The sequence below is a fragment of the Magnolia sinica genome, chromosome 10 (assembly GCF_029962835.1).
Source record: "Magnolia sinica isolate HGM2019 chromosome 10, MsV1, whole genome shotgun sequence".
NCBI classification, from domain to species: Eukaryota; Viridiplantae; Streptophyta; class Magnoliopsida; order Magnoliales; family Magnoliaceae; genus Magnolia; species Magnolia sinica.
The window spans coordinates 12,652,820-12,666,891 of NC_080582.1; the positions used below are offsets into that span (position 1 = coordinate 12,652,820).

General features: G+C 38.7%; 1 protein-coding gene across 3 annotated transcripts in view; it reads right to left on the reverse strand.

Moving 5' to 3' along the window:
* Window positions 1–2,156: 2,156 nt before the first annotated feature.
* LOC131258000 (ceramide synthase 1 LOH3-like) overlaps window positions 2,157–14,072 on the reverse strand; it is a 28,040-nt gene continuing 16,124 nt past the window's right edge. Inside the window, exons 3-7 of one of the 3 annotated variants that reach the window (XM_058259022.1) lie at window positions 12,157–12,312; window positions 10,220–10,405; window positions 3,993–4,177; window positions 2,442–2,508; window positions 2,157–2,341 (exon numbers count right to left, since the gene is read on the reverse strand). In XM_058259022.1, the coding sequence (XP_058115005.1) occupies window positions 2,477–2,508; window positions 3,993–4,177; window positions 10,220–10,405; window positions 12,157–12,312 (559 nt within the window). In that variant the 3' untranslated portion in view covers window positions 2,157–2,341; window positions 2,442–2,476. Of the gene's footprint in view, window positions 2,509–3,992; window positions 4,178–10,219; window positions 10,406–12,156; window positions 12,313–14,072 lie in introns of all 3 variants that reach the window. The other 2 variants (XR_009177762.1, XM_058259023.1) reach the window with 2 other exon arrangements.

Genomic DNA, 14,072 nt, shown 5'->3' on the forward strand with positions numbered 1-14,072 from the left:
AATCCAGAGTGGGTAAGGAAAGGTAACAACACATAGTAGATTCCCATTATGCTTTAGTTTCCTTGCATGGGTAATACTTAGAATGTCCAGACAAAACAAACAACACTTTAAAATCATTTTGATGCAGGGTAATTAAACACTTGCTCTAAAAGCTCAAATTGATAATGTTGAATTAATCTCTATCTCATAAGCCCAGGCCCCACATCCCATGGATTAAGATCTTGGCCAAATCCCCCTTGTGGGCCCCACTTCACATGAGTTCTACTTCACACAAGTCACCCGCCTCACATGAATAAGATCTCGGCCAAATCCCCCTCGTGGGCCCCACTTCACATGGATTCCGCTTTACACAAGTCACCCGCCTCACATGGATTGCCCACCCTGAGTGCGCACGTGCATCTCACAGGCTACTCCACTCAAGCCCGGTGTGAAAATGGCCCCGCATTATAGGTCCAAATTTACCTTTTAAGAGTAGGTAGGAGAATCATGTATAGCAGGACAGCTTTTTGAAAAAAACAATTAAAAAAATTCATGAATGACAGGTCATGATAGACTTCAAAGGGAGCCCATGGCCCACCATCTAACACTTTTTCATGTTCCAATTTGTATGGGATTCCCTTCTCTCCCTTTTGTATTTGGATTGAACTGCTTTTATATTTTTACTTTTAAGGTGTTTCAACATCCTTCAATCTTCTTATTACTTTGTGAATGTCTCTTTGACCTCAGCACGGAATTTTGCTTGTTGAATGATTGAAGTATCCCCCAGTTTGGAGTGGGGCCCATTTCAAAAAGGTGTATATTATCCATTGCTAACTTCATTAACCTCCCTTTCTGCCAAAACAATCAGCATCCATTATATGATAGAATCAGATGATGGGGTCCACTGCCTGGTACAGTGATTGGAGCACAACGGCCATTCGGGAAGTGGACCACACCGTTTGATCAGGGCATGGCTTAGGTGGATCCCCGGATTGACCGAGGGACTGTGGGGCCCACCGTGATGTATGTGCCTTACATCCACGCCATCCATTCATTTTAAAAGCTCATTTTAGAGTTGATCCAAAAAAATGAAGCAGATCCAAACCTCAGATGGACCACACCACAGGAAACAGTGCTGTTTGAATAACCACCATTAAAAACTTCTTCGGGGCCGGAATGTTTATTTTCCATCCAACCTGTTGATAAGGTCACAAAGACCTGGATGAAGGGACCACACAAGGCCCACAAAGTTTTTAATGGTTAATCACCACTGTTTCCTGTGGTGTGGTCCACCTGAGATTGGGATCTGCTTCATTTTTCGAGATCACGGCCTAAAATGAGCTTTCGAAACAGATGGGCAGCATGGATATAAGGAAAATACATCACAGTGGGCCCCACAGGGATCCACCCACCTTGGTCGATCCACTGAAGCCGTGCCTGTTTGATCATGATTTACTGGAAATCCTGCTGTACACTGGATAATTTACTCTTAATAAATAAATAAATAAATAAATAAACTAGCTATCTACTACCATAAAGAGGAGACTCCAAATCAGGAAAGAACACCTAAATCACCAATTTTCTCACCTCTGACTTTCGGAGTTTCATTATCTATAATCGTTTTCTCCATGTTTTTTCCAAAGTTTCCTCGCAAATGCAGCTGTGTGAGGCATCCATGGTAGGCAATCGACGGGCAAGAGAAGCACCGTCTCCCACGGAACTCTTCTGACAAACATAGAATGGCCAAAGAGTTCAAGCAACAGCAAGATGAATTTCTTCCTTGCAAATTTCCACTTTTCAGATAATTATTGGAGGATTGCGATGCAATCCTCCCTACATGTTCTAAACTGGCTTGAGGCATCTGGTTGGTGCATAAGGTGGGCCACACCATGATGATGGACGCACGAAAATGAAGCTGGTCGGCAGGCTACATGCATACTGAATGCAGTCCCTTGGCAAGCTTTTCAGAGCTTCCATTCTCTGAAGGGGTTGCCCACCCAATGCGAGGACCATCCCAATTTTGTGTGTATGGTCATCTTCAAAGTGGGGGCCACCTAATGCACCACTCACAACCCACCCACTAGTCAGCGTTGGCACATGTGCGTGTGGGGTTCGCAAACCTCTACTCATTATTCAGTGATGTGGGAGTGAGAAGCTATAAAGGTGGGAAATTATAATGTCTGAAAACTAGACTGAATCAAACTATCAATTAGTTGACTATCCACTGTTTCTAAAGTTAGTGTACAAGCCCCATCTACAGTGATGGTTTTCGTATTACATGTGTTTTTCACTTGACTAGATCTCACATGTCGAAATGGGAGCACGCAAGATCTTGATATGGAACCTTGTTTGAGAGATTTATCTGCAAGAAGAACAGAACACATGGACATTTCTTCAATAACTGGTATCTGTATTGGATCTGATGAAGAAGGAACACAAACAAAATTGATGGAGATCCTTGCCTTCATGTGTGGATATTGCTAATCATGCTCATGGTTTAGTCCTCATGTTCTCCTTCATCTTCAGAATCTACACAAGAAACCGAAATGATTCAAGATTGCAACATGCAAGAAAAAAAATAAATAAATTTGTAAAGGTCGTCATTCTTGTGATTATGTTAGCAATGTTATGTTAGGTGTGCGAAGCTTAAATGGTTCTGTCTGTATAGATGTCCTGTCCCAACAAACGAGCCCATCCACTTAATGAGATGGTCCAGTGTACGAAACAAATGGATAGATAAATAAAATTTGGCCGTCTTTTTAGCCGTCCATTTGTTTCATATGCTTCTTCACCACCTGATTGACTGTGCTTGCTTGTGCCAGGGTGTTGGCACTGTGGGGCCTACCTGATGGACGGCTTAGATCTGGCACACTTAGTCAAGTAGAAACTTCTGGCAACATGTATGACGATAGGGTACACAGTTGGAATTAGCAACCCTCCATTTTCTCGCTTCCATTAATAAACATTGACTCCAACTGATTTTATATTCACAATTTTCTGAAATGATTAATCAGGTTCCATGGTTTCCATTGCACTAATCAATAAAGCATTAAATAAATTCAGTTACATTTCAATAAATAAATAAGGTGCATTTGGTCGCACCAAATATCATGATATTTTGTACCAAATTAGACTGATTAATCATGAAATATTACGAAATTTCATGGTATTTGGTACAACCAGCGCACCCTAAATAAATAATGACCTGACTTCATTTATCATTTTCACTTTTTCCCTAGTGAAACTAAAGTCGATGATAGAAAAATCTTGTAAGCATTTCAGTTAAGTGACCAACATGCAGGCTCAGTTACTTTGGTTTGCCAACAGAATTGTCTTGATCACTCGATGAAGATCTTAATCTAGCAATGGCCAAGAAAGAGCAATGCAGTCACTGCATTGACATGTATATTCCAAAATCTGGTTATATTTCAAAATCTTGGAAATGTTAGTGATTTCTATGGAATGGGAATTTTTGGTAATTGTGCGTGACGTGTATAAAAAAAGGGAGAAGGGGAAACATGATTTCAACGCCATGCACCTCTTTCCCTTTCCGGCGTGTGGGACTTAAATTGGAGATGTGGAATGGTGGTCCATGTTCTGAAACTGTCCACCGGGTGCGTCCTGCAGTTGGACTACTTCAAATTGCACAGATGGGTAGATCCTACTCATCCAATTGGTGGACCTTTTCCCATCCAATGCTGAACTTTGCTAAACTGTCTTCTACCGTCCATTTCTGAGTCAATGATCGGACGGTTAAGATCACCCACTTGGCAAGATTTTTCTATCATGGGATCCGTGGCAGGATCCACAAAATGAAATGTCAGGATCAGGGACTTTTTCTGTAAGTACAATTTTTACAGGAGCTGAAAATAAGGAGCACCATTTCACATGCACCAAATACGTGTCCTCTTATCAAAATTAGCAGATTGTTATACTTTCTTGTGTTCATGCTCGAGTGTGTGCCCATGCGTTCATGCAAATGCTTCAAAAAATCATCAGAAGGAAGAACATACCAGATCGGACATCATCTCCAAGCTGGCCTTTTGCCTTTATTTGTTTAATGAGCATCCGGTAGATTAAAACCCACCAATAAATATGAAGAACAAGCAAGCAGAAAAGGAGAGTATTGAACATATAATAGTATATGGGTCCCTCGACCTTGTGCTTATCCTTGTCCAATGTCAAAAGAACCTCATAACTGCAAGACAATGGAATTATAGAGAAAACCCCACGAGTTCAAGACCTTGTTTCTGTAAGAACTTCCCACAAAAAAAGAGGAAAAATGATTAAGAGACGCTCAAATTTTCTCAGAGCACTATAAATTTTAATGCTCCTAGTTGCATGGGTTCACTTGGACAGTCCAATCAATCAATCAATCTGAACTGTTCATTAAGTCAAAAACACATTTCATAGACTACAATTAAAAGATCACGCTGATTGGATGATCTAATCAATCCTTGATTTGACTGTATCTTCTGTAGCCATCCTTTTTCTAAGCCATGGATGGGATGTTTACAATTGCCTAACAAAAGTGATTCTTTAGAATCATAAGCAATCATGAAGGGTCCCAATAAATAGATGGATCAAATTGTTATGGACCTATTTTTGTGGAAATGGTCTTGACCATCCACATTAAAGGCCATTGATCAAATGGAATATTGTTTAAACGGTGTGATGTTCGCATGGTAGCCCATGAAATGTGTGTTACCTAATGAACAGTCTAGTCAATGGATTGGACTGTCTATAGTGTCGAAATGCCACTAGGAGCACTATAACTTATAATGCTCTGACAGCATTGGAGCATCTCTTTTTAATATCTAAATGCTAACAAATGTTTAATCACTTCGATGCAGATATGTACATCATCTTTTGAATCAGGGCAATTTATTCATAACTTATTTTTGGATACTTCATAAAAGCACAATAAGAAATTTCATTTTCTGTTCATCAATTTTGTTCTCCAAGTTCAGGCCAGAGGGTAGGAAGATCTCATATAATCGATACGCAAAATTGTATAGTCAGGCACGGCCTGTGATTTACTCACTTAGCCGATCAACCTTAGTAGAAAAACATGCATACTCAAGAGTGTGAGTCCCACCAACTAGACGGACCAATCACAGAACAGGTATAATTCTTCTTTCTTTCTTTCTTTCTTTTTTTTTCCAAATCATGCAAGTACATGTATGTAGGTAGTGTTTGGAAGTACACCCCAAATCGACATTTAGTTGAGTGTGGGATAACTTAGTTTTGAACTTACCATAGTGTTTGCAATGGTAAGGAAAATGAAAAATTGAATGGCTGAGTATTAGATCTTGGCTTTTCAACCCTAGAATAATAGTTTAATTTGTTTCCAGTACTCAAAACAATTGAAACATTAACTCGACAAAAATCACACTTTTTTTTAAAGGTAATGATAATTTTATTAAGAAAAGGGCAAAGACGAGGAATCAACGCTCAGCGAATTACAAAGCAACAGCCCAGAAGGATTCAACACAAACAAAATTACAATCTGCAAAAGGCTAAAGTGCAGACGCCCAAAACGCCACTTCCAACTTTGCCTTCCAAAACACACCCACCAGGTCACAGGATTGATTTCAGAAGCATCAGTTATTGCATGCATTCCAAATAGACCACAACCCCACAAGGAGTGCAAGAAGCCATAGGATTATCCCATTGGAGCCAACACTGCCCCCATGATATGCCAAGAGAAAAGGCCCTATCGACTCTGACATCATCCATTGACAATGGAAAAAATCAAAGAAGTTACCCCAAACAGCCCTAGCAAATGGGCAATGAATGAAATGATGGTCCACCAATTTGGCATCCCAAAGGTAAAAGGTACACACGTTAGGGCTGAGAAAGCAAACTGCCCGGCTCCTATTTGGGAGGAATTCTAAGTGCATCCTTCAGTCTAGTAGGGCTATGTAGAGAGACCTCTCCCACGTGAATGTCCTTTCCAAAATATTTTATAGCTATCCAATCAACATCTGTCTCTCACAAAGATCATTTCCAGAGAACGGTTCAAGCAAGTTTTTCTATCATGAATTTTGTGATGATCATTTATATAATGCTCAAGAGTTCAATTATTTTACCATCACTTTGAGTGATCTGAGAAACCTTGGCAGAGAGTGAAGCATTGACAACTAGGAAAGGATCATTCCTAACTTTTCAATTTTACAAAGAAGAAGTTATCTCAGAATGCTTTATTGAGCTCACATAATCCTGTCAGTATTTTTTTGTGTTAATTTTGTCTCCTCTAATGGTATTTGAAATTGGATGACTGATCACATGGAGCTGATTATACGCTACAACCCTTTTCTATGCCTTAAGAATTCTAGTTTACCCTTGAAATTGTAATATTTTTTCAAGGGAAAAATGCTTGTAAAAAGGGTTGTTGGCTATCTGTTCACTTGAAATTGTTGCCGATTGGGTCCTTCTCAAAGTTGTTCAGCCTGGAACTTGGTTGTCTTCCATTTTGAAATACACTAATGCATCCGGGCTCGTGCTGCCTTCTCAATTGATGAGTAATAAAACCCAACATGCAAGACAAGGCCAACTCTATCCTTTAACGTCTAAGTTGCCCTTCTCTCTTTTTTCCTCGAGCTATATTCTTCAGTTCTCGCTTGCACTGTGATAGTCAATTCTTAGAGGATATATTCCTGTTCCTCCTCAATAAACATGAGGTTTCCTTGTTCCATTCTATAATCTGAATTTCGATGATGATGAATAGTAATAACAACAACAACAATGATAATAATAATAGTAGTAGTAATAACAACAACAACACCTTTTATTGATTTTTGTAAGGGGCACGGAAATCAAAATTCAGAAATTTCATATGGGCACTGATGTAAATTTCACATTTCACATCATCAAACTACCAATTGGAAACAAAAATCCTTCAGTAGCACACTAGTTTGATACCGTGTAAGGATTCTAGCAGGCCTGAATTATTGAATCAAGCATGAATGCATGCAACTAAAAGAATAAATCAAACGGGTGATGATCGCCAATATGGACTGGGATGAACGACATAGTCAATGATTTGATATAAACATAATCAAAGTTTTGTTGAAGTGGTTAAAAAATGGGATGGGAGACAGGCAGATAAGATTTCAATGATTCTTCCCAATGATTCGTTTTTGTGATCGAGAAATCAAGTATACTTGACTAGTGTGATCATTGGAGATACTGGAGACTGTTTCTAACGAGTTTGTGATGACTGCAACTGCTTTCCATCGTAAAGGCCTTTCGGCACTTCTCTGCACTGGGAGATCTAGGGGCTGTACTGAATGCCTCCCCATTGTCCAGTGCTGACAAGTGACATCTAGGTCTCCCATCGGTTTTGCCTCTATTCACCATCATGAAGGCCTTTTGACACCACTTGCACTAGAGGGGATGTGCTAAATGCCTTCCCATCTTCTAGTGTCGACCTGTGACGTCAAGGTCTCCAATTGAATCAGCATGATTTGTTCTCTCATGTTTTAGTGCCCTAGTTGGAGATTTCTAATCTATCCTGCTGCGACAATGGATGACTTGTCGAGAAATTGGGCTTTGGTGAAAAGTAATAGAGAAAGAAAGTGGTATTGGTCAGTGTTTTCAGTATTGACGATATCGGCCGATATATCCCAAAATATATCTTGTATCCCACCCCTAAAATACAAAACACACAGGTAGTGCCGATATATCCCATCTATTTGATCAGGTGAGCATTTTCAATTTTCTCTCTCTTTTCTTCTCTCTCTCTCTCTCTCTTTTTCTTCTTCTTCTTCTTCTTCTTCTTCTTTTTTTATTTTTATTTTTAAGTAATCATATTAAATCAGTGTCAAATGGTTAAATTCATGATTCTTCATGTTTTGCATGAAAAATCATGGATTTGGAGCTTCACTTTCGAGATTTAGGGGAGATGGACCGAGTTACGAAAAATTGGAAAAAATCAATATTTTCCAAATTCTCGCAAATCAATTGCAATCTTTGTGTCAAACACAAAATCAAATAGGTATGTAGCCTAATCTAGTAATTCTTTGTAATTTGCGATTTTTTTTTGAAAAAAAATATTTTTAATTAAAAATGTTAAAAAATGTTTAAAAAATATTTTTTTTTTTCAAAATTCTACTTCAATCAACGGTCAATTATCCCCCATTTCAAAGTATTTAGGAGTGTTTGATGAAATTTTCATCACATACACTCTAATTTTGGGATTCGGGGGAAGATCTGATTTGTGGAAAATTGGGGAAATTAAAAAAAAATAATTAAAAAAAATCATTTTTTCTCAAATCAGAGAGGATGAGTACTAGCGTTATGTTAGAGGGTATCTTCATTGGTATCATTCTATTATAACCTGGGCATAATATTCTTGGTTTGTGGAGTAGCAGTACTATGCCTAGCATGTCGAGATGGAGTTGACGATTTCGAGCCACCGTGCAACTCTATGTAGGTCTGAGCCATAGCTAGACACATTATTCATGGTATATTTCTAGTTTCCTAATTTTTGTTTTGCTTTGGAATGCATTGCTAGTGTTTCCATACACGCCTTTTTACATTTATAAATTTTATAAATAGACTTTTTATATACTTGCATCAGTTCAATCAGACAACACAAAGAGTAGGACCCCATACAAAAGAAACCTATCAAGAGCAGTTGTTGATTTTTTTTTGTGATGTTTTGATTTTTAAGTGTGTATTGATGTCTTTTTTAACAATCCTTGAAGTTTTATTAAAAGAATCTCTCTACAAAATGCCTGAACTAAGGAAATTCCAAAAATGCCCAATTAGGCAACTTCTTGAGAGATTCATTTCTAACTACTCGTTCTTATCCAAAAGAGGTAAAGACCATCTTCTCATTGTATCTAATGGGTGAGAATAAACCTCCCAATTTTGACAATAACCTTTTAAATGCCTCTCATCTCCTCTCATCTTGCAGGAATGCCACTCAAGAACTCTATAAAAGGAGGAGAATTCTACAAGGAGAAGGCCTTTGGATCTCAAAACTCATATGCGGAGAACCTACCAAAGTGGAGAGAAAAGAGCATTAGAGAAGAAGAAAACAAGGAGTATGGAGAAGAAAAGAACCTGGAGTTTGAATGTATTGGAGGGAAACTCAAAAAGGATTGTCCCGGCTTATGTTCTCTATGTCCACAAGCCAAACTCTGGCAATAGGAGCTGAACTGCTGATCGCAGAAGGAGATCAAGCCCGAGAAGATATTAGAGAGCTGCCATTTTCTTATTACTTCTCCTATATTTACTAGTTGTATCATTAATTGTATTTGATTTCTGTTAAATGCATTGAAATTTGTTGAATTCTCTCTCCTTAGTTCATATTTCTTGGTGTGGAGACTGTGAACGGAGAAGAGGTGCCTAACGTCCTAACCCATTCTCCTCTTGTAACCAAACCCCTTACTCCTATCTCAGGTTAAATCAGTGACATTGGAATTAGATTCATTCCATTGCATGTAGTTCTAGACTTCTAGTTCTACACGCATCAACTCGACTCCCAGTTATGGTGATTTGAGCCAAACCGCACCCAGCATCAAATTGCAACCCCAGCATCCACAGCAAGCTAGCCAATAAGCCGGCCAGTAAAACATGAAGAAACACAACTCAATCAGATTTCAAGTCGGTTCAATCAAAAACTTAATTTCACCTAGACTCTAATGAAGATATCATCTCAACATGGCCGACTCAACTTGCAAACAGTTTGACCCAGTCTTGTCTTTTGTTTTTGTTTTTTTTTTTTTTTTTTGTTTTTTCTTTAAAAGTTTACTTGTAAACTTAAGAAGGGTTTCTTTGGAAATGATAAACCTTTTATTTTTCTTTTACTTGAAAGTGTTTCCAAATTTTTCTCTGTTTTGTACTTTTTACTAATTTTCCTAAGTTCTCATGTTTCTCAAGTCTTGACATTCGAGACTTAACCAAGAACTTACCAAGTCTTTGTGTCAAATTGGCATGATTGACTTTTGAGTCAAGTCTATGAATTTTAAACCGTGTCCATGCCAGTTGAGGTAATGGGTTTACTCTGGCTACCTAAACAAGAAAAATTTGACAAAACTACCCTTGCATAAAAGATCAGGAACCTTGCATGCTGGATTTAAACAACAACCACACATGCCTCTGCAGTTTTTATCTTTTCTGTCTTCATAAGATTTATGGTGCATGAAAGCAGAGATGTGGGAAAACAGAGAATGCTTAGTAATAGTGGCAGCCAATTAACAAAAACCTAGATGAAACAACTTATGCTCACCTTGTACTATGAAGGACCCAGAACGGGAAATATGTGAGGCGGAGTATGATCCATGAGACAACAAAAAGAATAAATGAAAAGCTAGCAAAAGCTTCATAGCCACCATACTTTGACATCTTCCCCATTTCCAGAAAGACATCGCTCATATCATGAAGAGCCAAAACAATAGAACCAACACGAGCAAATCTGCATGAAGAGGCAGATACAAAATGTTAGGAAATTTGGGTAGTCCTGCTGCCTATGCATTGGGGAACAAATAATCACACACCGCCAATAACAAAATGCAATTGAATATATTTAATATTTTATAGTTTTATATGGTCGGTCCACATTGCCAGTCTTTAAAGTGCAGTAATCTGATTTTATATACCGGGATTGGACTCTGTGATCAGCATATAGCTTAGCCTCAAATATCCACTAGCATCAGATGCCAAGACGTGCCAAGAGAGCTCATGATAAAAAGGCATGTTGGTGTGAAGCATTACGGTCACTAGGAATGCCCTCAGGCTTAATTACTCCATTCCAAGAATACCATTCAACCATTCAGCAGCAAACACGAAAAGCACCAAGTTGATTTACTAAAATGTGTTTTTTTTCTTAGTTAAATATAACCACTTGGGTGTTCCTGCTTCCAGGGACGCAGTCATAGACATGATGTGGCCTGATGAAATCACAAATTCGATGAGAACAGGACCCTTGTTAGTATCTAATTATTTATTTGGGGCAAAAAGAAAAAAAGAAAAGGGAAAAAGGAAAGCTGCCAGTGTGGATCCACTTCGTGTCTGGCACAAACATCAAGCATGTTGTGTCAGATCAAAATGCCTAATTAATAGAGATTTGAGGGTACACCCAAATGGGCTCTAACTACCTACATAGCAAGATAGACAAATAGATCGTGGATAGACACATACACTCATATTGACCTTGTGTATGAGCAGGCTAGATATTTACAGAGTTATGAAATTTTTCTGAATGATGGAATTTTATTAATAATCCAAAAAGCCATGCAAGTACAAAATAGGAGATAATGAGAGGGACTTAAATTAAGGATCACTTCTCTACTACTCTCCTTAAATTCATGTATCTCAATACAATGATCTTTTTCCTAACGCAAACTGATGACATCGTCCATTTGCATCGCTGCCACTACTAGTCTCTTGTTGTTGTCATTGTTACTGTTGTTTTAAAGGTACTAGTCTCTTGTTGTTTTCTCCCGTGTCTCACGTCCAATACAATGACCTTTTTCCCGAGGCAAACTGATCACATCATCCATTTGCATCGCCACCGCTACTAGTCTCTTCTTCTTGTTGTTGTTACTGTTGTTTTAACAGTACTTGTCTCTTGTTGTTTTCTCCTTTTGCTCTTAATAAAGGCAACCATTTCCCAAAATGAAGAAAAAAAAGGGTAGAAACAAAGAACGTAACTGAAGCATCACAAAAGGATCTTCATTATGAGATTATTATGATGAAAGATGATCTACCACAATAACATCACGCAAGAGGAAACAAATATGTTGTAATAGAATCAACAGCATATGGATCGGATTTGGCATGCGAGCAGCACAATTTTTATTTTATTTTTTTTCTTTTTAACAGTAGCATAATTTCCTATCAAGAATAAAGCAATAATGTAACTCATAAAATATATAGGGCATAACCTCTGTGCACGCAGTGTGAACCAGCTCTCTGTACACGGGTCTCCCACGAGCCAAAGCTTGCATAACCCAGCCCCATACAAGTAATGGCGGGAATCCCTTTTGCAAATACATACATGGGGATGTTCTTTGTGGGAATCCAATGTGTATCTTGAAATGGGATTTTGAAAATTGAGATTCCCACCAACTGTCATTGGATGGTGGGAGATAGTGCACATAAAACTTCTCCAAAAGTGAATGAGAACATATAAGAAAGCTCAAGTAGTTAAGCTGGGAAAGAAACCTGAAAACGTAAGACAGCAGGATGAGAATGACAGTTGCTACGTGATGACCCATGGATACCCCGAAGTCTGACCGCCTTGTCTCCCAAAAAATCAAGGCAAATATTGAATATGTGTAGAATCCAGCAGCGAACATGTACAATACCTTTAGTTTCAACCTGGTCATCAGGAAACAGTCCAACTGACATCATACCTACGGAACAAGGACATATTCAGTCTTTTCATTGATACCGCCATGTTGGACATGCACATCAACAGCTGTGTCACACACATGCCAAAATGCAGACAATATTACTTCCATTTTTTGATATTTCAAATATTTATTTATGCGCATCTACAATTTTAATATGCACAGTTCTGTCTGATTGAAAAGATCTGGTCTGATCACTTACATCTAAGATACTTATCAAACACTTTTAGCTATACACTTGACACATGTATGAGCCGTGATTTAAATATCGATAGAATTGGCCAATACTATCGATATCGCATGTGGCCAATATGATATACGAGGGAGGTGTTATTAAATTCCCCTGTATCGCACAAAATATCACAATGTATCACCAATATATCGTGATATATCAATATATTGTGATATTTTGTCAAAAACCCTTCATAAAATTCCGATGTATCATTGATACATTGCAATATGCATCGGTGATACATTACAATACATTCCCCAACTGAAAATACAAAGAAAAAAAATTGCAAAAAACTCCTCAAAAATTCATTTTCTTTAAATTTATTTGAGGGATTCTGTTTTTATACTTGTATTGTATGATATTATGAATTATATGACCTCATTTTCGATATAATTGCATCAGACATCACATAGTTTAAGATCATATACGAAGGAAACTAGCTGTGCATACCTGTTGTTTTTGATTTTTTGAGTTCTAAGTGTGTAATCATGTCTCTTTCAATGTTTCTTAAGTTTTATTGAAAAATTCCATCATTTCCCAATGTTCCCCTCAAATAGCGATACATTCCCTGATACATGTGATATTTCCCATGGAATACCAATATGTTACCATATCCTAAGGGTGCAATACGTGCATTGATACTTGATGCAGGACAATTAATCACTTGCTCTAAAAACTCGAACTGTTAGGGTATGGCGAATCAATCCTTTTATCTCATAGCCCAGGCCCCATATCTCATGGGTTAGGACCCCGGCCGAACCCCCCCTCATGGGCCCCAAATCACATGGGTACCGCCTCACACTAGCCACCTAAATCACATGGGTGGGGCCCGTCTCACACGGGCCACCTACCCCGAGTGTGTCCCCGCATCCCACAGGCTACCCCACTTGAGCCCGGTGTGAAAATGCCCAAGCATTAATACTAATATTTAAATCCCCGTGTATAAGATCTAGACCTGTGCCATTTGCTCAGTTGTACCATGCGTGGGTGGTACCAAAAATCATACTGGAGAGATGATTTTAGCCACCAATTGGAGGACTTCTAACGACCACAAAATAAATTCCTTTTTTTAAAGGAAACCTAGTTTTATTAAAAGAAGAAGAACAACAAGAAACATACATAGAGGGATCAACAGTGAGTGATCTCTTACCTTTTAATGCAGGGGCATTTTTACACTGGGCTCGAGTGGGGTGGCCTGTGTGAAGCGGTGGCACACTCAAGGTGGGCGGCTAATGTGAAGTGGGGCCCATGAGGGGGGTTTGGTCGAGGGCCTGACCTGGGCTATGAGATGAAGGGATTGATTCACCACACTTTATCAGTTTGAGCTTTTAGAGCAAGTGGTTAGTTGTCCTGCATCAAAAGTGGTATCAGAGCGAAATGTCTCGTGTTCGAGACTCCTTATCGAAGGTGATTAATGCATGGGCATTTTCACACCGGTCTCAAGTGGGGTGGCTTGTGTGAAGCGGGGGCAAACTCGGGATGGGCGGCTTGTGTGA